This window comes from Aquarana catesbeiana, linkage group LG01 (genome assembly GCF_042186555.1).
Source record: "Aquarana catesbeiana isolate 2022-GZ linkage group LG01, ASM4218655v1, whole genome shotgun sequence".
NCBI classification, from domain to species: Eukaryota; Metazoa; Chordata; class Amphibia; order Anura; family Ranidae; genus Aquarana; species Aquarana catesbeiana.
In genome coordinates this window covers 284,383,920-284,411,178 of record NC_133324.1, presented here as the reverse complement: position 1 = coordinate 284,411,178, position 27,259 = coordinate 284,383,920, and the positions used below count along the sequence as shown (strand labels likewise).

Genomic DNA, 27,259 nt, shown 5'->3' with positions numbered 1-27,259 from the left:
TAGATGTTACTGAGGTGAAGTCAACAAGATTTAGACAGTGATTGGATTTGGGGCTGAAAGGACAGGCCAGAGTCCAGGATTACACCTAGTACCCTAGCATGAGGGGAGGGAATAATAGTTGTACTATTGGTCTTGATTAGAGGGCAAAGGGGGGGAGGAATATTAGAATATTTAGCTTGAAAAAGTGTTGTGTCATCCATACTGATATGTCAGTTTGTAGAAACCAGGAAAGGCAGATTCTTGGGGGGTGGTTCACAGTATCATAGGTAGAAGAAAGGTCTAGAAGTATGGGTATGGAGTAATGGCCCATTTATTTTAGCATTTAATAAATCATTAGTGAGTTGTAGTAGAACAGTTACTGTGGAGTGTTGAAAGCGAAAGTAAGACTGTAAGGGGTCAAGAAGGCTGTTGTCAGTGAGGTAGGAGTTAAGATGGTTGTAGAATGGGTTGTAGACTAGGCATTCTAGAAATGTAGAAGTAAATGGGAGCAAGGAGATGGATCTTAGGTTGTTCAGTCTAGTGGGGTCCAGTGAGGGCTTTATAAATATGGGGGGGACCAGTGCATGCTTTATGGTGAGAGGAAGGTGCCAATAGAGAGAGAGAGATTGAAGATGTGACTGAGAGTGCATAGAATACAGCAAGAGGGTACCCTAGTAGTTGTGAGGGAAGAGGGTCCAGGGGACAGGTGGCTAGGTGGGTATTTGAGAAGAGTTTAGTAGAGTCTTCTGTAGTAACAGGGTCAAAAGAGGAAAGTATTGAATGTGGATTTAGACAGGGTATGGTAAATGGGGAAGATATCTGTACAATGGATATTACCCCATGAATTGCATCAATTTTGTTTTGAAGTGACTGGCTATCTCCTGGGCAATAAGTGAGTTAGTGGGTGGAGGTGGTGGGGGGGGGGGGGCAAAGTGGAGAGTTAAAAGTAGAGAAGAGCCAATGAGGACTGGATGAGAGAGTATTAGTGAGCTTGAAGAAATAGGTTTGTTTGGAAGCACGGAGGGAGAGAGAGGAAAGGGAATGCTGGAGAGGCTGCAAGCAGTTCAGAGGTCGGATAATACAATTTCAAGGGTATGTGAACCATTTTGTTAGATCAAAAGATAGGGTCAAGTTAAGAAGTTGAGCTGTGGCTGGGCTGTTAACAAAAACAGGGATGTTAAAGTCACCAAAAATGATAGTGGGTATTTCAATGAAGAGAAATTGGGGGTAGCCAGGCACAGAAGTCGTGAAGGAGGCATGACACTGGTCCAAGAGGCCGATAAATCACTGCAATCCTCAGACAAATTGGATAAAACAGATAAGGACAGTGAATCTCAAAAGAAGAGAGGGATAGAGAGGGAGGTGTAGGAAGGACTTGAAGGGTGCTCAGTGGGGATAGAAGTAATCCAATTCCACCTTCTTTCTTTCCAATGGGTCCAATTGAGCGAGTTCAGTGGAGGCCACCATGGGAGAGGGCAGCAGGAAAGGTAAATTCAGATTCTTGAAGCCAGGTTTTAACAATAGGAAGTTAGGTAAAGCAGTTGGAGATAAGAAGGCTATGGACAGAGATGAGCTTGTTACTGACAGAGTGGGCATTACAGAGGGCACATGAGAAGGAGGGGCTGGTTTTTGGAAGCAGGGAGATGAAAATTAGGTGGATTGCGGCTGCTGCATTGTTTTTTGGCAATACTGTCTTCCAAAAGAGAGTTTTTCTATTATGATCCAGTATTAGTTTGAAAATAAGTAGTATTCCTGTACATAAAAATATACATTTTATTCTATTATTTGTATAATATGTATTTAAACTGTGTGTTTAGCTGTTTGTCTGAAGTTTCATTTTAATGAGTCACAAAATTACATGTAATAGCTGATATGTAACTGATATGGATAGATTTAATGTTCATACACAGCCACAACTTACAGGGGTTGTAAAGACAGAAGGTTTTTTTTTATCTTAATGCATTCTATGCAATAAGATAAAAAGCCTTCTGTGTGCAGCAGCCTCCCTAGCACTTAACTGAGGTTCCTCTCTGTCCAGCGATGTCCACAAGTGTCTCAGCCGTCCAAGATTCCTATCCTGATTGGCTGAGACGCAACAGCGGCGCCATTGGCTCACACTGCTGACAATCAAAGTCAGCTAGCCAATCTGGGGGGAGAGGGGGAGGAGCCAGGTCGGAGCTCCGTTTCTGAATGGACACCGGGAGCTGTGATTCAGCTCGGGTGCCCCCATAGCAAGCTGCTTGCTATGGGGGCACTCGACAGGAGGGAGGAGCAAGGATCACAGAAGAGGGACCCAAGAAGAGGAGGATCAGGGCTGCTCTGTGCAAATCAACTGCAACAGGGCAGCTAGGTATGACATGTTTGTTATTTTTATAGGAAAAAAAATGAGACTTTACAATCACTTTAAAGCTGAACTTCAGAAAAAAAAAAAAACATTTTGGATATTTACTATGTAAAAAAATACCTCTGGAGATGGTTGTTCCATGTGTGGATGCTCCTGCATTATATAAAACTCTTAATTTTATTCAACCTGTACGAATTTCCGTCACTGAAATTTTCAGTTCAGACTCTAATACAGTGATGATAGTTGGCCACTTGCTCTCTATCTCGTTAATTTACAAAATGCCTTGTATTCTTTTCACAGAATACAAAATGTTCTGTGAATAGGGTGTCCATTCACAGAACAGCTTGTATTCTGTGAATAGATGGAAAGTGGAATTGGGAATTTTTAGAACCTACTGATATTGCTTGCACATATCACATTTACTTTTACCTGTCTCACTGCCTATGCCACTGAACTCAACTACATTTATGATCTAAGCATGCTAAAAATGTTCAGCCTGCAATATTTCCGGGAATGCTAGCTTCCCTTGCTGCTTTCTCTCCTCCATGCAACAGGGTTTACTGGTTTGGGCAGCAGTAAGGTAAGACTTATTTTGCTTTTCAGGGATGCTACCTTTACTTTTTTTAAATAATGGCAAATTTGCTTTAAGGGAATTGTATCGTAAAACTGTAATGAAGATTATACCTCAATGAAGGGGAATGCCAGTCCTATCACAAACAGTCCCAGCCAAAGTATTCCTCCAGCTAAGGCATAGGCAGCTGGCCTGTATGACTGGACAAAAAGTTCTGTGGGCAGCACACAACTCACTCCACCTATAAAGAGAAAGAGGAAAAGTATGGTCAAAAATAATTCAACAACATAATAAAGAGATCATTCACAAAACCAAATAGAGAAGTCTTCCAGAAGGCAAAGATTATTTTGCAACATTTCAGTTAATTCTTTACATATGCTGTTTCAACTTCTGAAGTATTTTGGCATGGTCGGATTACTGCATGAACCAAACAATCTGAACAAACCCTAAGGTTATAGTCACATCTATGCGGTAATGCGGTTTTCAGGCACATTTTGCGGTGCGCGTTGCCTTTTTGAACTTGCCTTTTTGATGCATTTTTTTATCTCTTTCATAAACTGTGTATAGCTGGTTGTTAAGGAGTGGTCCGGGAAGCCAGCCGCCGCGTTCTTAACAACAGATGACTCATCAGCTGTCAGCGAGCTTCCCCACTGACAGCTGAATGTAAAAAAAAAAAAAACATTGCTGGCAATAAAAAAATGGCAAAAAATGTTAAAAAAAAAAAAGGTCCCCCCTGAAATCCATACCAGACCCTTATCCGAGCATGCATTACGTTTTTGATGAGGATCCATTGGAGTATATTACACGCAAAACACAATCTGCTGTGGGAAAAAAGTCTCTTAACCTTTCCAAAAGTGTACCGGCTGAAAAACGCATAGATAAGAACGTGTACCATAGGAAGCTATGTTAAATGGATTGTAGTGCGTTTCTAAAAACTGCAAAATGCACTAAAAAACACATAGGTGTGAACCTAGCCTAAGAATTATCATCATTTGCTTTTTGAACAAAATGCAGCAAAACCAAAACACACTCTGAAATGCAAAAACATCCAATAAAGCAAAATGCAGTAAAACTGTGTTGAAGACGTATGCCAAAACACAACATTTTTATAATGCTGTAGTTGAAATGCAAACTCTTACAGAACAATGCTTCATAAGGGCCGTACACACGATCGGACTTTTTGACAACAAACATGCAAATTAGCTGTTTTGGAGCAACATCCGACCGTGTGTACGCTCCATCGGACAAACTTTTTCAGTTTCCATCGGACTTTTGTTGGCTGTGCGAACGGACAAACTTTCCGGCAACAAAAGTCCGATGGAGCAAAGTCCGATTGTGTGTACACAAAGCCATCGGACTTTTGTACAAACTACAGTACGCAGCCGCGAGAATGTACATCTGCGCTAGCTGCAATAGGAAAAACACAATTTCCTACTGCGTTGGGCGGGAGAGGGAATTCCCTTCTGGGGAATACCAAGCCCTTCGGTCTGGTATGGATTTTAAGGGGAACCCCCTACGCCAAAAAAACGGCGTGGGGGTCCCCTCAAAATTCATACCAGACCTTTATACGAGCACGCAGCCTGGCCGGTCAGGAAAGGGAGTGGGGACAAGCGAGCGCCCCCCCCTCCTTAACCGTACCAGGCCACATGCCCTCAACATGGGGGGGTGGGTGCTTTGGGGGAAGGGGGCGCCCCGCGGGCCACCCACCCCAAAGCACCTTGTCCCCATGTTGATGAGGACAAGGGCCTCTTCCCAACAACCCTGGCCGTTGGTTGTCGGGGTCTGCGGGCGGGGGGCTTATCGGAATCCGGGAGCCCCCTTTAATAAGGGGGCCCCCAGATCCCGGCCCCCCCACCCTATGTGAATGAGTATGGGGTACATCGTACCCCTACCCATTCACCTAGGGAAAAAAGTGTCAATAAAAAACACAGTACACAGGTTTTTAAAGTAATTTAATTAGGCAGCTTCAGGGTCTTCTTCCGACTTCGGGGGTCCTCTTCCGACTTCGGGGGTCTTCTTCCGACTTCGGGGGTCTCTCCGGCGTCTTCTCCCGGTGTCCGCATCTTCTGCCGGCTCCACCACTATCTTCTGGCGCTCTTTTGCCAGCGGTGGCCCGTCATGTCATCCTATGACCACGCCCCCTTATGATTATTAAAGGGGGCTCCCGGATTCCAATAAGCGCCCCGCCCGCAGACCTCGACAACCAACGGCCAGGGTTGTTGGGAAGAGGCCCTTGTCCTCATCAACATGGGGAAAAGGTGCTTTGGGGTGGGGGGCCTGCAGGGCGCCCCCTCCCCCAAAGCACCCACCCCCCATGTTGAGGGCATGCAGCCTGGTATGGCTCAGGAGGGGGGGCGCTCGCTCGTCCCCACCCCCTTTTCTGACCGGCCGGGCTGCGTGCTCAGATAAGGGTCTGGTATGGATTTGGGGGGACCCCACGCTGTTTTTTTCGGCGTAGGGGGTTCCCCTTAATATCCATACCAGACCTAAGGGCCTGGTATGCCCCTGGAGGGGAACCCATGCCGTTTTTTTATTTAAAATTTGGCGCGGCGTTCCCCCTCAGGATTCATACCAAACACAGTGCCTGGCATTGGCGGGGATCCAAGTCGGATCCCCGCACCAGTGTGAACCTGGCTCGCAAGGTGTCAATCTCGCCAATAAAAGTGGCGAGATTGACACAATATTAGACAACAATACAGAAGTTGACCGAAGGGTGGTGGTAAAGAGCTGAAAAACCACGTGATATGGTGAAAGTTGGCTGGAAAAGTTCTGTCCTCTGTATGCAAGACAAACTTTTGGGCAACGCCCTTTGTACAAAAATCCAAGGGAAAGTTTGTACAAAGTCCTATCGTGTGTATGGGGCTTAAGACTAATTATAAATTTGCCAAATTTTGAGTCCTTTATTTGAGCATAGTCATCACTCAAGGAAAAATGTCAAGGAAAACATGAAAGCAGTATTTGCAGCGCATTGATAAATTCCAAAGGTTACTGACCGGGTCCCATGCCATAGCTCAAGGTGAAGATAAAGATGAGTACACAAGATGCGTATGGAATCCAAGTATGTAAGTCCTATGGGAAAAACACAATTTGAGTCCAGTGTGTGAAATATGTCTTCTGTTTAATTTACATTGAATAAGTTTGTTGGTTTGATTATATCAAGTTCTGGAATTAGAGTTCAAGTTCAACTAAGAATTGACGTAATATTTAAAAAAATGATTATTGATGCTGGTGACCCTTAAAAGTTTATATATTCAACATTACAAGAACCTGGATAAACTCAGATAAATCATTTTTTTATTTTGCTTGGCACTGCACAGTACATCAATATCTACTTGTCAAGCAGTAGCTGGAATAGAGTTTAGCCATGTAGTCTGGTAGCGAGATATGAGAGAAAAAATATTCTGGGCTCTGTGTAATTCTGTGTGATTCAGGCTAAAAGAAGCATGAGGTCAGCTTCAATTTCAACAAAGCCATAGATACTACTAAAGCTTTTGAGAGCATTGCAGATTATATTTCCCTTTAACATATTATTAAGTGAATCAATAGGTTTCTTTAGAGGCATTGCAGAAAAATAGAATTGCTGTGGGAAGGTCCTTACCTGGAGAAAGAGAGTGACAGTAAGTAAGGTTAGAGTCAGAGCCAGAATGGAATAGTTCACCCACAGAAGGGATTTCCTGCCCAGACGATCAATGAGAAAACCCTGTATATAACCAGCAAGGGAAGGGAAAAAGGAAAAGTCATTCACATTGTACCTTATAGTTCTATGAGATACAACAACTAAGTGGAAGAACTTCCATAGAGCATGCTGTGTTATTGCTGTCAGTAGAATATGAAGATACTGTTGTGTAAAGGGTCCATTGTTTTGTGCGCTAATACCATATTGTTAAATATTTTATGAACAGCTAATATATCACGGTTTTCTTAATTAAACATTGGTTCAAAAAATATTGATATTTCAGTTTTTGGGAGATGCAGGAAAGTTAAACTAACCCGTTTTTAAACTGTATATAAACCCATTTTAATTACTTATGGCATATGAGCATTAAATAAGACTGTAACATTAACTGCCCATAGATAGCATTATTTCACTAAGATAAGACATTTTTTTATTGCGATCAACTTTTGGATAGTTGGGTCTAGCTTTATTGCAGTAAGTTACATGTTCTACAGAGGTCACAGCAGGACGTTCCCTTCTTTTCCTGAGGGCCGCATAAAGCCAAGTGATTCTCTTGAAGTCACACGTTTAAAAGAAAATCAATTATAGCGCAAAATACATACTGAAGTAATGCTTTTTTTTGGTAAATGAAACCTTCTATTAAAAAAATCTTTATCTTTAGAATCATCTGCTAGAGTTGCCCCACAAGAAGATTGTCACATGGGGTGGTTGCTTGGGGGGAAGGAAATGGATGTATTTCTCCTTGGAGAAAACTGGAGCATACACAGAGAGGATGGCAATGCAGAAGACGGAGTACCAGCCAGAACTGTGTTGCCACTCTCCATAGGGAACTACATGAAACTGGCATGATAATCCAGGTATTTACTATTTACGGATATGTTTTAGAAAGAAGGTTTGAGCACAGAAAATATCATTTTAGACCCAATGCCAAAGGAAATTGGGGTTTACTGACACTTTAAACATCCTGGGAACTCTGGCATGGCCATTACGAAGGGGGTCCTCAACAAGAGAAGTGGATGCACCCACACTTCACAAGTGAGTAAGCATGCACAGAGCCAAAAACCATAGTGAGGAGATCACCCCTGGAGTCCCAAAAGATGAGAATTATATTATATACAGTATATATGCTAAAAAAAAGTTCAGCATTGTTTTATTGATATCTTATGCATGAATTGCAATATTGCTTTTTGAATAAGAGATACAGTAAATGAAAACCATACAGACTGACTTACACAGAGCACAGTTGTAAGAATCTCTATAATTCCAATCCCAAGTGACACATATGGTACTTCCTTAGCTGGAATTCCTGCATTTTGGAAGACATCATATGCATAAAAGTACACCTGTAATTAGGAAAACAAGTATTATCCAATGGCAAACAAATTGCGTTGTCTTGTAGCAAATGTTATTCATGTGATTTGGAAAAATAATGTACAAAATCAGTCTTCCCCAATACCACTCTGCCAACATAGGCAATTTCCTTGTATTTGTGTAACCTTATGCCTCGTTTCCACCGAGCGGATCGGTTCGGGTCGGTACAGTTAGGAAGGCCTAGAATTATCCGGCCTATTCAGGCGAGCGTTTCCACTGCAAGTCAGACCGACAGGGGCCATACGTGGGTTTAGAAAAAATGTCTAGCATGGCGTCACACGTTCGCCAATCAGTGGATTGTATCGTAGCTCCGCCCTAACCGAACCGTTCCATTTTCTATGGCCCTACATCTGAAGCAGGACCCTGAATGGAACGGTTTGGTTCGGTTGTTGGGCCGCTTTCATAATGGAAACACCCAAAAAAGCGTACCGTACCGAACCGAACCGATCCGCTCAGTGGAAACGAGGCATTAGTGATGCAAATGTACATGCCTGCCATAAATGCAATACAATCCAAAAACATACGACTCTCCTTCATTAAAGTGGATGTAAGCCCTCACATATACCCAGTGAAGTGAGCAGCCTCAGAAGATACACAGAGATGAAACAAATCTCCCTATATAGGTTTTACATGTATGTCTGCTGTCTTCAGCTTTATATATACTTTAGAAAGTGTACATTGTGTTAGAGATTTTCTCTTCCTGTTCAGCACTGGGAGTGGATTCTTGGCATACAGCCAAGACAGCTGATTGGAGGAAAGGCACACCCCCCCTCTCCACACAGGCAAAGGAAGGAAGGAATTGGCAGAGTTGTGCTGTGACAAGACAAGCTCTCTGCTAATCTATTAATAGCAACCTCCCCCGACACAAATTTCAGGCTGGTTTTATCTTGGTTGACAGAGAACTTTTCAGAAGTTATGATGCTGATAACAGAGCAAGGAAACAACAGAACGACATGGGACTTAGTGCTTTGGAGAGAGATAAGAAAACACTACAGATATATGTGCTTAGGTCAAATTTCATGAATCAGGTTTACATCCACAACTCCTCTTCAAGATAACTTTTTACTTAGGATTTCCACTAAACTTTAAATATTCCACTACATTGCAGCACAATGTAGACATTTTCCTAAAAGTTACATATTGGTATCAGAGAAAGACTGGAGGGGGGGCAGTACTAATACAATACAAATAAGTTGTGCTGAGCTGGTGGCACAGGATAGAGATACCTCAACATTTGGGTATCAATCAGAGTGAAACAAAGGGGTTGATTTTCTAAAGGCAAATAGAATGTCCACTTTGCAAAGTGCAGTTGCTCCAGAGCTTAGTAAATGAGGTAAAGCTTCACTTTGCAAAGAATACCTAATCACATGCAAAGGAGATAAAAAAAAAAAACAGCATTTTTGCTTGCACATGATTGGATGATAGAAGTCAGCAGAGCTTGTGCTTATTTACTAAGCTCTGGAGCAACTGCACTTTGCAAAGTGCACAGTCTATGTGCCTTAATAAATCAACCCCTTACAGTCAGCCCAAGCTCACACTGATGCGGTGTGGGACACCGCATGTGATTCGCACAGGAACCGCAGCACATTCCTGTGCGAATTACCTGCGGTGTCTCTGAGCTGCGATTTGAGCCATGGATTTGTATGGCTCAAATCGCATTCGCACCAAACTCGTGCGCACCAGATTCAGATCGCAAACTGATTTCCAGGTGTCATTAACTTAACATACACTCTGCAATCGGTTAGCATGAATGGGTTGCGATTTTGATGCGGTGCAGAATCCACAGCGAATTCGCTGTGAATTCGTACCGCATCTAGTCTGAACTGAGGCTCAGTAATGTATGCTGGGCATTATACAATAGTACTCATACACTATATCGCCAAAAGTATTGGGACACCTGCCTTTACACACATATGAACTTTAATGGCATCCCAGTCTTAGTCAATAGGGTTCAATATTGAGTTGGCCCACCTTTTGCAACTTTACCAGCTTCAACTCTTCTGGGAAGGCTGTCCACAAGGTTTTGGAGTGTGTCTATGGAAATGTTTGACCATTCTTCCAGAAGTGCATTTGTAAGCTAAGACACTGATATAGACGAGAAGGCTTGGCTCGCAGTCTCCGCACTAATTCATCCCAAAGGTGTTCTATCGGGTTGAGGTCAGGACTCTGTGCAGGCCAGTCAAGTTCCTCCACCCCAAACTCGCTCATCCATGTCTTTATGGACCTTGCTTTGTGCACTGGTGCGCAGTCATGTTAGAACAGGAAGGGCCAACCCCAAACTGTTCCCACAAAGTTGGGAGCATGAAATTTTCAAAACGTCTTGGTATGCTGATGCATTCCCTTCACTGGAACTATGGGGTCAAGCCCAACCCCGGAAAATAAAACCCTGTACCATAATCCTCCCTCCACCAAATGATTTGGACCAGTGCACAAAACAAGGTCCATTAAGAGATTGATGAGCAAGTTTGGGGTTGAGGGACCTTGACTGGCCTGCAAAGAGTCCTGACCTCAACCCAATAGAATACCTTTGGGATGAATTAGAGCGGAGACTTCAAGCCAGGCCTTCCCGTCCAACATCAGTGCCTGACCTCACAAATGCACTTCTGGAAGAATTGTCACACATTCCCATAGACACACTCCTAAACTTTGTAGACAGCCTTCCCAGAAGAGTTGTCCAACTTCCCCAAAGGTTTCCAGTCCTTCCCTGATTGGCATTCCATATCGCAATATTCTACTGCTAAATAACTGCAGGGAAAAATACCCCCAAGCCTTTCTAAAAAAATAATGAGAATGACAGATTTGTGTGTGGGGTGTTTTGACATTTCTTATGTATTATACAATATAAGACATACTGTAGATATACCACTGTAAAACATTATTCCAAAACATCAGTAGCAGGATTTTTAGACAGCTATAGAATTCAAAATAATAAGCCAAAAAATACTTTACTGCATTAATGCCGATAAGCTGCATAGCTCCACAGATTAGAATTAGAGAGATCATCTGCCAGCGCACCGATCGATCTGTCAGGAGATCCTTCACACCTTTGATCTGCTCTCCAAATGCTTTCTTCTCAGCCAGCATGCTTTCCATCTCTTCACTGTGCTCTCCTGGACCCCACAGCTGCTGCATAGCTAGGAATACACATTCATAATAATATCAATAGGGGTGCGCAAGGGTGAGATAGGCAACCACTAAGCCACTGATCGCCTTACCTTTAAGGCAACCATCTTTGTCACCTTTGTCAATAAGAAGGTATCTGGGGGACTCTGGGAAAAATGGCAATGTCACCAACTGAATGAAGGCAGGAAGAGCACTGATTGACAGAAGATAGGGCCACAACTCCTCTGTACCCATAATTTCTCTACAATAGGGTAAAATTTTACTGATTATGCACAGATCAAATACGTCAGTGTTTATAATCTAGAAAGAACTATACAGGTGACAGTTTCATAATAAATATCTTAGGATCAAGCAAAATAGTAATGTAGAAAGTACCTGAGCCCTACCACGAAACCCATCAATCTTCCAGTAGCAATGGCAAAAGACACAGAAACTGTGATCATTCCACGCTTACTCTGAGGGGCGCATTCCCCAATGTACATTGTATGAAGATTCAAACTCACACCTGAAAAGACAAGAAAAATACCAAAAACTTTCCCATAAACAGAACCAGCAAATATTAGACCTTTAATGCACTCAAATGTGCAGCGAAAGCCTGGCACAATGAATCACACTTAGGTGTCCAATTGCCAATAGATATAAGAAAGCAGCTTTGTCACTGGCTGCTAGCAGTAACCGAAAGTTTAGCAAAATTGAAGGAGATGTTTTGTGTTCATGGACTTTTACTAGCAGCACCTTCTAGACACGTGGAAATGTTCAGAAAACAGTGCAGAGCGCAAAGTGCAGTAAACTTTAGTACCCAATCAGATTTCTCTTCAGTGAAGTCAGACCGGTTGAACATGGACTATAACCGATTGCTGTTGATAATGTGTTTTGCATATTGAAATTTGATCAATGCACAGTTTGAATGAGCCTCAAAACATTTGCATAAGTTCTCCAGCATGACAAATATTCTTTGACATTTCTATAAGGTGTGGTCAGAGACACGTCAAAACATGTCATCTTTGGAGAATGCATTCACACATTGCCAGCAAGCAAACCGTAGAGGTGCTCAGGTAGCCCCAGACACAAGCCCATTATTGATAGGTCACAACCATTTATCTACTTTTAGGCGATCCCTGAAAACTTTCCTCTTCAGAGAAGCCTATCCTGCCTCCATCTAACAACTGCACTATTTTCTCCATTAGCTCATCCCCCACGGCTATTACCGTTTTGTATAACTTGACCCTCCCTCCTAGATTGTAAGCTCTAACGAGCAGGGCCCTCTGATTCCTCCTGTACTGAATTGTATTGTAATTGTACTGTCTGCCCTCATGTTGTAAATCGCTGCGTAAACTGTCGGCGCTATATAAATCCTGTATAATAATAATAGTTTTGTATAGAGTGCAGAAGGATTAGGTCTTCTGTCAGATTTTTAATTCTATTGAAGTCTCTATTAAGGTAAATCATTTTAACGATGTCCTAGATAGCAGTAAAAACACGAAAGAGGTTTTAAAATTCACATTCTTCATGTTTCAACAGTCATATGGTATATGACAGCATCAATTCATAAATCTGTAAATATATGTGTGATCTGACAAAGGACCATTTTTGGTGGTCTTTGGTAGAACTTGTCTTGCAAGACTGATGTGTAGTTCAGATCTATCTAATGTTTTATATTTAAGAGCCGGTTCACATGTGTTTTACATGCATTTTAGGTGCATTAATATTGGACTAACGTGTATTTTTTAAAATGCACCACACCTAAAACACACAGGTGTGAATAGAACTCAAAGAAGTTACATATCCATTTAATATAAACCACAACACAAGAGCTTGATACTACAGCACTGATGCAGATATTTGGGTGGTATTGGCAATGTGTATATTTACTTTTATTACCTGCATTTATTCCATAAATAAATCTTCCCAGTATAATCATCTCAAACGACTGGACTGCTCTGCTTGTACACATGAAGGCAGCACCCACCAATGCAACTACATTATTATATAGTTGAGTTTTCTTTCTACAGATAAAAAACACTTGAAGATTGCATTCTTCATTCAAAATATTCAGCAAACTTGTATATAACAATACCAACAAGACAAGGAAAAAAATATAAAATTAATAATTTTAATAATAAAATTAAATGTTGATGCAAACTATGAATGTTATTTATTTTTTTAGGGGGCAGCTATATTTGATTATATTACAGTATGCTGCACACTGGTGTCCCAATGTTATTTTCTCTTAAAGATTAACTAGCCCAACTTTTATATATAGTATATTATTTTTAAAATAATACTTCATAAAACAATATAAAATTTGTTATTGATGAGCCTGTTAATTTAATACACAAAGGAATCCCAGATTATGATTTAATTAAGGAGACAGCACTGCTCTAATGGATTCCTTTTAAGCAGGATGGGTCTCATTAAAACATTTGATAGAGCCATCTAATAAAGCAGCCCATAGATGAGTCATTTTTTTTTTCATTCAACCAGCAGGTTGAACGAAAAAAACGAACCCAATTGCCCCGTCCACACACCTGGTTTAAACAGGAGAATCCTCCCCACTGAGCTAATGTATTTTGACAGGGGGGAAACGTCCCCACTGTCGTAAAAATACTGATCAGTATTGAAGGCTATAGCTTGCAGCGCTGATTGAACGGTGAAAATCTGTCAGGGCGGTTGTACAGACGTCAGTGGGTAGATTGACTCTTGTACAACCTCAGTGCCCATACATGGATCGAACTTCGGCCAGTCCCTGCTGTACCAGCTAAATTTTGATCCATGTATGACTGGCTTTAGAGTTAATTACTTCTCTGATTCATTCCACATTTAGCTGTCTAAGAACACAATGTACAAAACCACCATGCATTCCCTTTAATGTATTTCCTTTAAGCAGGTTTGACTGCCTTAAAACAAAATAATCTTAGGGAAATTTTTTTTTTTAATTTTGAGACACAGTAAGGCAGTGCGCAACAGGAGTAAGATTAGGGGACAGGTAGACTACGATATTACATCTTTAAACAGTTACATATAGAAGGGCATGTCAGGACAGACAGTAAAATCATAAATCTTCCAAAGTGGGTCTTAGCCACAAAATGGTAATAGAACGTACCTTCCAAACGTCACTGCGAGTTGTCCAACTATAAAAGACCCCAGTAGTCCACCAATACTGTATATAGCCACAATGATGGACCAGAGCAGCATGACAGTGTCTGGATGGAGAACTGACCCATGTCTCTGCTCCCATGTGCTGTTGATGAATCTCTGAATATACTAAAGAGAATTAAACAATTAAAGTGAATGAATTGCATGGAACAATATAAAGTTATTATATAAACTATGCAATACATTACTTAGTAAACCATTTCTATTGATGCTGGGAAACGTTTTATAGTTTAGCTATAACAGAACCTCAGGCTATGTATTTAATCAAGGCAACTTACTTTAGAGGGTGAGTTGATGATGGAGATGTGCAGACCATACTGGAAGGTGCCACCAATGCCCAGAACGAGAGTTAGCAGTGGTAAATTAGGAGGGATCACCTGAAAACATGACAAGTCATTTTAATTAGATTGATGTAAAAATACATTTTGAAAGCACAAACATGTGATCGTTTTTCTGCATAGTGCTAACATGAACCTGGCATGGTTTAAATAAAAGCTGTTCTTTGTAATATTTCTGCTAGTGACAAGTATAAGATCTCTCACTAACCTGTAATATTCAAATTTTAAGCTACTCTCATGACTGTAGGACATGTAGTTCTGATATCAAAACACAAGAAAAATGGTGACCTGGATTCAGATTTTCTAAGGGTCACTGAGGTTGTCACTGGCTCCGATTTTGCAACACTCCACAAAATGTGGACATCCCTCAGGAACAGGGAAAGTATCCAGATTTGTGGTTGAACATACATAAAACCCAATGAGAGCTCCAAACAAGTGACCAAGAGTCCAAGGTTTTTAATGATAAAATTGATTCATAACATTATTTTGTGAATCAATTGGATGTGACCGAATAAGTATGGTAAAACCAGTCATTTCAAAATGTAAAATCACAGTATTCAGATGCAATTAGCATCAAGACAGCTGCATCCATTGCGTACTAAAAGGTCCCATTCACCCCAGAGCGTTTTGTAGAATGTAGCTTAAATCTACAAAACCATCAACAAACAAAATCTCATTTATGTCAATGGTGGCTGTTTACATATGAGCAGCTGTAACTTGATGCCTGATCCTTCAAAAGCTCCATGAGCTACTTTTGAGACAGAATTTGGCATTTTTAGCCCCATAGACTTGAATAGGAAGCCTATAAATGCACAAATTGAGCAATTTGCACTTTTTTAAATTGTGTATTTCAGGGTTTTCTATCCTGTAACAAGTGGTTTCCTCCTCCCAATGCTTTTTTCCCAAAATGTCAACAAAGCTATACAAAGGCAAATAACAATGGCCATATAATTTAAAAACACACACACATGGCAATTAATGCAACTCTATATTCATTATACATCATAGTGCAGCACAACTGCAAACGCAGGAGAAAACATACTAGTGTGAACAGAGGACATAAATTTAACTGTTCTAAAAGTGCAGTACAGAGTATGGGGTTATTTACTAAAGGCAATTGACTGTTCACTTTGCAAAGGAATTTTAAGGTGAAGTTCTGCTGACTTCCATCATCCGGTCATGTGCAAGCAAAATATATTTTTTTTGTTTGTTTCTTCCTGCATGGAACTGAGTATTATTTGCACAACAAATTTTCACCACATGCACTAAGCTGGGGGAACTTCTCTTGCAAAGAGAACAACCTATTTGCTTTCGTAAATCAACCCTTTAGTAACAGAAAAGAGGAAAGGGTTATCAAAGCACAGCCTGTATTACTTCAGAACACCTTCAAGAAAACAATGGTAATATTTTCTGACTATGTGACAAAACAGACTACTGGTGCTTGATAGGCTCCTAGTAGTGTGTCTGTATGGTCCATTGATGCACTTACACTTACATCAAGATTGTCCCATTTTTTTACTGCATGTTATATAAACAATCTCAATACATTATTATGTAGACCTTCTCTACAGACCTTAAAAACGAACTTAAACCTCTTTTGGTTGCTGTGGCCTGCGCATGGCCTGGTTGTTTTACCATAAACTGTGTTCAGGTGACTGTGAGACGTAAAGGTTGATGGACAATGATGCACATAGCCATTAATCTCCACGGCTAGGCCACCCATGCATGAATTATCAAAGAGCTGGGGACCAAAACGTACCAAAATGATGCAGGCCTTGGGCTGGCCACAGCAATGGGAAAAAGGTCAAGGTCTGTAGTGATGTTACACAACATGATAAGGTGTCGGGTAAGGGTTTTTTTTTTTTTAAAACATACAGTTACCCTATACCTGATTTTGCAGAATAACTAAAATATATTTTGCAGTTTTAGCACTGCACTGTACATATTTGTCCAGTTATCACTGGATGTTACCAGAGGTTTGAATGGTAATTACCATTGTATAAGTAATATATTTTAAAGGCTCCCTATAGGCTTAATACACTAAGCTTTAGATTTGCTCTAATTTCAGTAAGAATTGTACGAGTTAGAAATAACAGTCATGTGGCTGAAATATACAAATATTATTGCAAACAACATACATTATAGCTTTTTAGTATACCATTTTGTTATAATTAACACACACAGATATTGTATTGACAGTCAGTATGACTTCAATGAAGCTATAACGTAATGAGTAGAAGGAAACATACCCGAGCAGCAGTCACAGCCATGTATTAAAAGAGACGATTAATGTAGGAGATTTTCTTGATTTAGTAATGTTTTAAGATCATTTATTCCCTCCCAAGTTCACTGAGTAACTTCTGGCTTCTCATTAGCTTCTGAGTATTTTTTTTTCAAAGAATTACAAAAAAATAATTTCTTTAACCATTGGCGATGACTTTGTAAAAGAAAATCTTCCCAGCCGTATCTGTAGGAAATTGAAACACGATTGCAATATTAACAGTATGTTAAAATATACACTTGTGACTGACACTGACTATAGTTATAGTGAAGAGATAGTTTAACCACTTCCTCAACTTTTTACCCAACATGGACCAGATCAATTTTTACATTTCAACTATATTTACATTTTAGCTTATTGATTCAGCATTTATATTATTTGTTATACTGAAGGGATACATTATTTTTTGTGAGTCGGGGAGGAAAATGAGGAAACTAGGTGGTATATTCCTTAAAATATGATTTACATTTCTGTTTATTCCTCAGGTATGAACAGTGTTAATTTTAAAACAACTAGTGTTACTATAGTAAAAAGCACAGTACATTTCTTTGATTTGTCTCACTTAAACACTTAAATAATGTAATTTCTTCACTTTTCTGCACTTTACAGTTATCTTTGCTTTTTGCACGTTGAGCACCAGAGTAATAGTTGTAGTTTCTCCAGTTGCCACAAGATTTTGTCACCTGGTAGTGTGACTTAGCTACAGTTTTGGTAAGTAGTATAGCAGCTCTGTAATATGCCCCCTCCAACTTAGGTTTCTGTGCAGCTATTGCTTGCCGTTCAGGGAGATCACTGAAAGGTATATCAGGAGTTTTAGCAGGAAAGCAACAGTCCAGTCTGTGTGAAGGACGTAGAGACAATCTAGACTGGAAGCTTGTATACACATGGGGTTCCTCTTTGGGGGTGAGCATGGGGACTCCTACCTAGAGAGGTAAGACTAGTGTCATTCCTCATGGAAAAGATACCAGGTCTTTATCCTTCTTGCAGCCATGGTGCAGGTTTCTCCTATCATTAAATATATCACTCTGAGTTGTTCTCTTGATACCAAGTTCTACTGTAAATCATTTAAGAAATGTACCATCTATTTGGACGATGGTGTTATCTCTGAGTTTTGCTGAATTAAACATTGACATTGTTAAGAAGAAATTGTATGGACTCTAGGTATTCTGGACCAATGGGGGTCCCATTGTCCGAGCCAAAACAAAATAAGGTTAATGAACACTGCCCCTGTTTCTGTTACATAAAATATTTCTATTTATGAAATTTTATAGCATAGTGCAAGGGTTATGGAATCAACAGTATATAATATACTGTATATAATTATACCAATATACAGTTGAGTTATCTGCTTAAAGGGAATGTATAGTCCTTTTAATTCCTTTTTAGCTAAGCATCAGATCAGCTAGATGCAGGCCTGGCCATGTGTGTTAAAGATCAAGCCATGCATACCTGACCAAAAATTACAATGGTTAACCAGATTACATTATGTATGTCTTGATAATAAAACTGGATCATATTTACAAAATCTAGGCATGTACCGAGAAAGAGGAACAAGCACAATCATGCGCACTACTGCTAAGCAGGAAGCAGGGTCTGCAAATGTAATAAGCAAATATGGCTCACCTATGTACATATATGAATACAATCTACATAGAAACACAATTTTGTCAACGTTAACAGGCATTCTTAAGCCTACCAACATTAAACTGATCACATTACTTGATATATAAAAAAAAAAAAAAAAAAAAGTAAAAACATTGTAGATGCCTTTTAAGCATACAAAAAAGTACAATCAAAATAATCAGAAGCACAGCAGCCTAATTGCACAATGATCCAGCCTGATCTAGAGCAGACCAGATGATACCTCTGGCATAAGTTATTTTTTTATTCTGTTAATCTTGCTAAACTTGTGCCACAGCTTTCACATGCTTGACTGCCTTGAAGCAGCTCATGAAATACATTATCTGGAAATAGTAGGTTAATAAGAAACTGAAAAGGACTGATGAAATGATGAGGAATATCACTGAAATCTGTCACTGAACTACATTATCACATGCACTATCTGTATTTATTATTTTTCTTAAAGGAAATGTATGATCTTTTTAACTTTAATGAGATATGCATGTAAAGGAGATCATCCTAATACAATCTCATAAATATGTCACAGTTTTAAAAACCTTGTTTCTCTATATAATTTGTAATTATATGTGTATGTACCCTGTTTCCCCGAAAATAAGACCTAGCGTGATTGTCGGTGGTGGCTGCAATATAAGCACTACTCCCCAAATAAGTCCTAGTTAAAGTCCTTGTAGGTCTTATTTTCAGGGTAGGGCTTATTTTCGGGGAAACTGGGTAGGGCTTATTTGGGGGGGTAGGGCTTATATTGCAGCCATCACCGACAATCACGCTAGGTCTTATTTTCGGGGGAAACAGGGTATACGAGAGAAGCCATACTTGTTAATTGCATAGACTGACCCTGCTTCGCAGTGTTATACAAAGGCAGTTTTTTTTTTACTGTACCTGCTCATATTGCAAATCTATGAGACAACCAACTTACTGAACTCCATGTGCTCCTTGTGTAGGTGATATGTTATCTCAACAGTTATTAAGCATGGATGCATAGTAATTGCATATTTTCCTTTAGTGGTTAATTTATAAATGTCTATATTTAAAGTATACCTCTAGGAAAAACCCTTTCCTTAGTTTTGGACAGAGCAGGGAAAGGTGAGGCCCCTTTCACATGGACCAGATCTGGTTTTGCTCAGCAGGGGGTCTGTCCACTGATCCTTTGCTGTGCTGATCGGAGCAGCCAGATGATAGTTCCGCTCCACTTATCAAGAGCAAACACGGGTACAGCCCGCACTGTTCTATGGACAGCTGTCTGTTTACACCCAAATGCCCTCTGATACGGCCAGCCAGAGGGGAACGGATCACCTTCCATTTGTTTTGCCAGATTGGATCAAACCTGGAGCTAGCCAGATGTAAAGGGACACAAGAGAGATATGGGCATGGACATAAAAGAGAATAAAAAAAATTTAACCCTTTGGGCTATGCATACACGTTAACATGAAAACATGGGAGAGCAAGTGTTTAGAAATGTGAAGTTATTTACAAATTATTTTCAAGATAAAGTTCACTATCTTTATTTTGATTGGTCCCTAAGGATTACTTGAAAAAGTCAGTTGAAAGGGATACCTATTTTTAAGATACACTGTAAGTTCTTAAGTTTGGCAGAAATGTGTTTGTTTTGGGATAATCCATCTCTTTTCTGCAGTAGGAGAAGAAGAAATGAACAGACTGCTTCTAGGCTGGAGGGTCAGTTTTCTGAAATTCTTGTTTATCAGCAAAATAGGTAGACCTTAAGTAACTTAATGCAGATCCAGGTAATATCTGGCATATTTTCCCTCACTTTCTTCACAGGGACAAGAAGTATGAACTGATTAACCTCCCTGGCGGTATGATTATTTCGGATTTTAGGTGCTGAAAGCGGTACCATTATTTTGCATGGAAATTTGGCGTTTTATATTGTAGGTCTGTAAATCTTAACAATAACACACTTAAATCTGTCCAAACCAGAGTCTAGTAGATATCCCGGGTATGATAAAGTTTGAAACACAAAAACATAAATTATAATATAATAAATAAAAATAAATAATTAAAAAAAAAAAAAAAAATAGTAATAAAATAAATTTCCCCACAATTCACTATCGCTCAATTCTGCAAGTGTTATAATTTACTATCGCTGTTTTCTAGCTGGTCTAAAGCCACTTTTGACGTAAAGGGACACTTTTTGGTTGCTATGGACAATCTCCAGTTTCCAGGCAGAAAGAACAGTGTATATCATGTAAAATTGCATGCAGGGCATGGGACAAAGCACTGGGGACAAAAGGGATGTGAAATCATTTCATACAGTACTGTAATCTGTAAGATTACAGTACTGTATGTGTTATGCTTTTGACATTTTTTTTAATTTGCCGCCAGGCTCCGCCCCCGTGCGTCGCGCCGCTCGCAGGGAACGGAGCCTGGCACGGAGAGGCTTCGGAGGAGGACGGAGCCCTCGGACACTGCGGGTGACATCGCAGGATCCCGGGGACAAGGTAAGTAACGCCGCCCCAGGATCCTGCAATGCGATCCCGAGTGTGGCTCGGGGTTACCGCTAATGGTACTGAATTTTAACCCCGAGCCACACTCGGGAAAACCGCCAGGGAGGTTAACAAATTACTTTTACACATACATTTAATCTTCTTTTTTTTTTCCATTTTTCATATTCCAATTGCATAGTGTACTAAAAGGCTTACTAATTCCTATTCCTATTGTGATTCATTATATTACCCATATGTAAGAATTTAAATATATACATAAAAAAGAAGTACAAAAATAGCTAAGAGAATTATATAATGAAATTTACCAATGTTAAGATGTATGCCAAAATCCTCCGATGTCTTCTTTTTCTGTCAACACTCTCTTCAGGAAAAAAATATCTGGCTGCTTGACTTTCACCTAACATTATATACTGCTCCACCTTTTAGAGGCTTAACACAAAAAAAATATCTTAAAAGAAATGGAAAGGATGCTATGCTATGACCTATTCACATTTTAAGAGGGTCATTTCTAAAAGTGTGGAGTAAACATGGCAGCTTCTATCATGCAAATGTCAGCAGTGCCTGACCCCTCTCTCTCTGAATTTAAATGAAACCTGTAAATTAGACCCATGGAGCGAGAGGCTCTTTTATATTATAACACCTGTATCTGACTGTCTTGTGAACTGCAAATTCCTTAAAACATGCCTGATGTCACATACTGAGGGCTTTGTTCTGCCCAGGAGCTATGTTGCCTCCTTACCACTTGATTTAAACCCATGATTGGTGTGCAATGCACGTGATTTAGACACAATAATAGGGCAATTACAGGTTTAAAACTGGTGTGAAGAGGCGACACTGTGCCCGGTGATCTTTGACTTCTCCCGTGTTGTTAAGGTAGATCTCCACTTCTTTAAGGTTGCCTACCCCTGATCTACACATTGTGATGTGTGATGGCCAAATTTGACAAAGTTGTTTTGGATAGATAATGACAGTCCATAACATAGCATTGGTGGAAATAAAAAGGGCTGTTCAAAAGCCCATATCAGGCAGAACAGGAAGTAAAGGTACATCTCCTCATGTCCTGCTATTTGAGGGGTTACTGCACTTTGTCCTTATGAAATAATGATCTGTAAACAAAATTGTCATTTCGCCTCTCTCTATTACATGCTACAGCTTACTATTCATTTCCACTTCCTCCTGTGATGTTATAAACAACTATGGAACAAATCCAAAGATTTAAATAGCAAATATTGTGGGTATGGTCCCACTTCAAAGGCATTTAAAAGCAACAACTTTCTCCATGGGGTTGATTTACTAAAACCAGAGAGTGTAAAATATGGTGCAGGTTTGCATTGAAACCAATCAGCTTCCAGGTTTTATGTCAAAGCCTCACTGAACAAGCTGAAGTTAAAAGCTGATTTTCTACCATGAACAGCTGCACCAGATTTTGCACTTTCCAGTTTTAGTAAATCAACCCCCCATGTGTTGTGGGTGAACCCCCTCCCCTCTTTTGTTTTTCTTTGCAAAGGTACATGCTGCACAATCACTATATTTTCCAGATAAAAATGAGAAAACCAAAGGGGAAATCTTTTATTCTTCATAAAGAGGTAAGGAAACAACATACTTTGCTCATCTCTTATACTCTAATTTCTGGAAATATGATAGAACATAATTAAAAGGCAGTGCAAATATAATGTACGTTCACATTTGAATTTATTCTGGTTATGGTAGAAAGGCAACATTGAGGAGAAACATTAGGAATTCAACGGAGTATAGACCTAAAGGCTAAATTCACATTTTCCCCCTAAAATCCAGCTCCCCTATGTACCAATATACCAATAATGTACCTCTGTTGCACACAAATACAAGTTTTCTTTGGTTTTGAAGACAAGGCCTACCTCCATCCATGGCTGTAGTTTGCAGATCATTTAAAAAACTTCCTGGTATAAAGGGTGCTAAGGGTGCATGCCAAATTGCCTGGGGCCACATGCAGCCCACAGGACACCCCTGATGTAGTGCAAGAGGCTGCCTGATAGGATACAGAGTGATTGAATAGATGGTGTGTCCTCCTATTATATAGTTTCAGTAAATCTGAAGAATGTACAAAGATTGTACAATCAGATTGTATAGTGTATGGCCACATTTATACACCTAAATTTACCTAGTTGCGCTTTCAGTGTCATTAATTGTTAACGGCACACCAAACACAGAAGCAAACACATTTTGCCATATGAAAAAATAGGTGACAAATGCAGTAAAAAATTTACAAAAATGTCCCATGAGCTACTTTGCAACGTGTTGAAATCAGTGGGCTACCCTATGTGTGTCACTGGAAAAAACAAGCCAAAAAACATGCTCCACATGCTCCATTCAAATCTGTGTGTTTCCAAATGCATGGCAAACTGCACAGAAAATGTGCGCTTTGCCATGTGTTTCAGAAATGTGCATCGTGTTTGTGTTGTCATTACATGTTAAAGGCTCCCCAAGTGTGGTAAATGCACCAAAAACTGCAGTAATGCTCCATGCTCCGCAAAAAAGTTCTGGAGCTTCTCTGGGGCGATTGTTGCAGATAGGGCAGCCCATTCAAGTGAATGGACTGCCTTATACGTGATGAGTGAAAACTCTCCAAAACACCCGAAACAAATGCATGCGGGAATGTGAGTCTTCGCTATGTGGAGATGTGAACGAGGCCTGACAACTGAGTGTCTCTGTCCACTGTCTCCTATGTACTTGTATAAAGATGGCCATACACTATGCAATCTGATTGTACAATCTCTATACATTTTCCTTTAGATTTACCGGAACTATGGAATAGAGGACACACCTGAACAATCCATTCAATGTGTATCCAATCAGACAGGCCCTTGTACTACATAGCTGATGGGAGATCTAAAGGAGATTGTACAATCAGACTGTATAGGAAGTAGGTGGAAGATAGCATAGTAATAAGGGAGATGAGGTCTAGAGTGGTGAACATGCCCTATCACACGTGATGCAACAAGGAAGTGAAGGCTTCCTGGAGATGACCTAACAGGAAGTGAATGCTAATACAAGCTACAGGAAGTGATGCAATCTGAAAATCCAATCAAAGATACAACACAAGACTGACAAGATTCTAAATATCATGTGGATAAGGTAAGAGAGAGAAAAGAACATTGGGAGGGCTGGGCCAGAAATGGCATTGGAAAACATTTCTATTTATTATGTAAAGTGAAATTCTGCCCGAAAAGGTGAACTTTTTCTTAAGTGATGCCCTGTTATACTGTCCTATGTCAAGTTCTGAAAAAAATATAATGCAGGAAGACTTAAGCCAGCAGAGGTCTTGACCCTTCCACCTAAATTCCAGTTCAAGTTTCAGTTTAAATGTAGTCAAAGTTCAAGTTTATTATAGCTGCAGAACAAAAGTAGGTGAATATTTCATACCACTACTCTGTAATTTAATAAATGACATTAACATTTGATGCTACCATGGGAAACACTTTATCATCATCATAACATGGTGGATTTGATCTCCATAGGTGCAATCCAGCCATTTTGCTCTTCATGTGATTTTGCCCTGTGCTTCGCAAACTCCTCTGTGATTTCTAGAAGACTTTTTCCTTTGGTCTCTGGGAGAAAGAATCGAACATACACAGCGGTGCTGACACAAACAACCATAAACGGGAGATAACAGAAGTGACCGAGGCCTTGCTGAAATGGAAAGGTAGAAGTCAGTCAGCAGAAAAGTACCAAATGGACTGAGAACAAATGTGTGAGGAAAAGAGCTTGATGTGTACCAAGAAATTACAAGGATTAGTGCATGAGTACTATACGGAGCTATAACTAGCTAGAAAAATGTAAGAAGATGTATAGCAGAAGAGTGAGACTAAGGATCTCTGCAGAGAGAATGCAAAAATAACCTAGCTAGGTAAATAGTATGTCCAGACAATACAGAAGCAGTGGTAGGGTTATGCATTCATAAGATGAACTGTTATAGGTATGTTCAGAGAAAGTCAAATTTGAAAACAGATGACTGTTCTTGTTCGGCACAAATAATATGAACAGTAAAATGTGAACTTGCTGGACCCAGTGCTCAGTTAGCCTTATAACATGTAACATATCATGGTAATGCCAAAGTGTAAACTCACCAATGTATAGTGGTTACCATAATGATCCTTGCCACTCTAGACAATCAAGTTTTTATTCACGATAACCAACATTAGTCCAATATGTCATGATGTTCATGTATCATAAGCCTAGGTTCGCACCAAAAACTGCACAGGGAATGCAACACATTCCTGTGCAATTCACATGAGATTCAGTGCAGTGTGATTTAAGCCCATTCATTTTAAATGAGCTCAAATCGCTCCACATCGCAGTAAAGTAGTTCATGCACCAGTTTTAGAAATGCACTGCAACATGATCGCATGATCATTTTGTACCATGTGGTCTATGTGTCTGCAAATGCACTGTTTGCGACCTGCATTTGGGGTATCGTTAACATTGCAGTGACACCCACTGCAGATCACAATGGCAGTGCGATTTTAACGCGGTGCAGGAAATGCGCATGGATCACAGTTTTCCCACACCTCGTTCTAGTGTGAACCGGTAAAAGTAAAGAAATGTCATCAGCACACCAAGTATTCCTTTAAATGGTCCAAAGCCTTATTTTCGTGGTCACATGCTAAACATATGGCAAAGAACCATGTGACCATGAAAATAAAGCTTTGGACAATTTCGAGGAATCCTTGGTGTGCTGATAACATATCTTCACTTTGATCGTCCACAGTTTTCAGCGTATGGTCATTACAGCACCCTGCATTACTGAGCAGTCATTTTCTTGAATATGTCCATGGCGAATACTGCGTTTGGACCTAGTGTAAATCGGGGTTAAAATGAACTGAAGGACACTTTGTCCCAAAGTCTCACATCACCAACATTGTAAAAATTTGCTTCCTGACATAGTCTATTAAGTAAAATTATTAAACAAAATGTCTAGTAAGTGTGTTGACATTATATACTTTAGACTGCAAAAGCAAAAAGCAACTGAAAAAAAAAAAAAAAAATTAATAACTCTCGCTCACCACAATGAAGGGAAATGCTAGCCCAACAATAAACAGCATGATCCAGATGAGGGAGCCGCAGATCATGTATGCAGCTGGGCGTGCCATTTGATCAAATATCTCTGCTGGCATGATTCCTGTGACCCCAGCTATTAATCAGGAAGAAATCAGAAAATAATTTTGTAAACAAAGAATCACTATTTATTTGCAAATGTCCGATACTACACAAAAAGACTGACAAAGGCATAAAGCTCCACTGACAGAGCAAAAAAATAAAATAAATAAACATTATCGTAACAATGACAAAGTTCAATAAGAATCCATATCAAATTTAGAATAAAACATGGTACAGAGGATCTAAAAATCATATAAAACTTAAATAATATGGATAAAAAATACAAAAACAGTATAAACATAGATCACCAAAATTTGTAGAAAAAGGGACACAGCAAAAAAAGAGAGTTGTTTGGAAACCCATATATTCCATTTAATAGAGAAATAAAGCATTTTCCCTTTGTTGGTGCTTAATAAAGCTTATATTTGGAAAAAGAAAAAGAAATAAAGCCTTTTGTCATGTAAGGTAAAGAAAATTCTTTCCATTAACATGATAGTATCTATTCTATCAATAATTATGAAAAAAGGGATAACTGAAGATTTCCAATGTAAGACTATGGCCCATAGAGTGGTTGGGTGATATGAGAAATTTTTTGCCATATTGGTTGTACTTTGTGGCAAGACCAGAAAATATGAACCAGTGAGCTCCTGGATAGATAGCCCCTAAAGCAGGGATATGCAATTAGCGGACCTCCAGCTGTTGCAGAACTACAAATCCCATGAGGCATAGCAAGACTCTGACAGCCACAAGCATGACACCCGGAGGCAGAGGAATGATGGGACTTGTAGTTTTGCAACAGCTGGAGGTCCGCTAATTGCATATCCCTGTCCTAAAGCATAGATCTGATACATCGGTAAAGATAGCGTGAACTTTAGCTGGGGTATAGTACCATCTGATGAGGAGCTTAAAAGGGATTGTAAAGTCTTGTTTTTTTTTATAAAAATAACACATATGTTATACTTACCTGCTCTGTTGCAGTGGATTTGCACAGAGCAGCCTGGATCCTTCTCTTCTCGGGTCCCTCTTCTGTGCTCCTGTCCCTTCCCTTCTGTCGAGTGCCCCCACAGCAAGCAGCTTGCTATGGGGGCACCTGCGCTGAGTCACAGCTCTGGGTGTCCATTTAGACATGGAGCTGCAACCTGGCCCTGCCCACTCTCTCTCCTGCATTAAGATGAAAAACC

General features: G+C 40.0%; 2 protein-coding genes across 4 annotated transcripts in view; both read right to left on the bottom strand.

The window, feature by feature from the left end:
• Positions 1-16,828, bottom strand: part of LOC141108509 (uncharacterized) — a 164,615-nt gene extending 147,787 nt beyond the window's left edge. Inside the window, exons 1-11 of the mRNA XM_073600219.1 lie at positions 16,808-16,828; positions 14,499-14,597; positions 14,168-14,328; positions 12,946-13,070; positions 11,440-11,569; positions 11,157-11,305; positions 10,891-11,075; positions 7,803-7,913; positions 6,493-6,594; positions 5,888-5,963; positions 3,008-3,135 (exon numbers count right to left, since the gene is read on the bottom strand). Of these exons, the coding sequence (XP_073456320.1) occupies positions 3,008-3,135; positions 5,888-5,963; positions 6,493-6,594; positions 7,803-7,913; positions 10,891-11,075; positions 11,157-11,305; positions 11,440-11,569; positions 12,946-13,070; positions 14,168-14,328; positions 14,499-14,597; positions 16,808-16,828 (1,287 nt within the window). The remainder of the gene's footprint in view (positions 1-3,007; positions 3,136-5,887; positions 5,964-6,492; positions 6,595-7,802; positions 7,914-10,890; positions 11,076-11,156; positions 11,306-11,439; positions 11,570-12,945; positions 13,071-14,167; positions 14,329-14,498; positions 14,598-16,807) is intronic.
• A 5,669-nt stretch (positions 16,829-22,497) lies between these two features.
• Positions 22,498-27,259, bottom strand: part of SLC2A11 (solute carrier family 2 member 11) — a 49,885-nt gene continuing 45,123 nt past the window's right edge. For all 3 annotated transcript variants that reach the window (XM_073629198.1, XM_073629197.1, XM_073629199.1), the window contains 2 exons: positions 25,985-26,112; positions 22,498-24,611 (listed from right to left, as the gene is read on the bottom strand). In XM_073629198.1, coding sequence (XP_073485299.1) covers positions 24,411-24,611; positions 25,985-26,112 — 329 coding nt within the window. In that variant the 3' untranslated portion in view covers positions 22,498-24,410. The remainder of the gene's footprint in view (positions 24,612-25,984; positions 26,113-27,259) is intronic.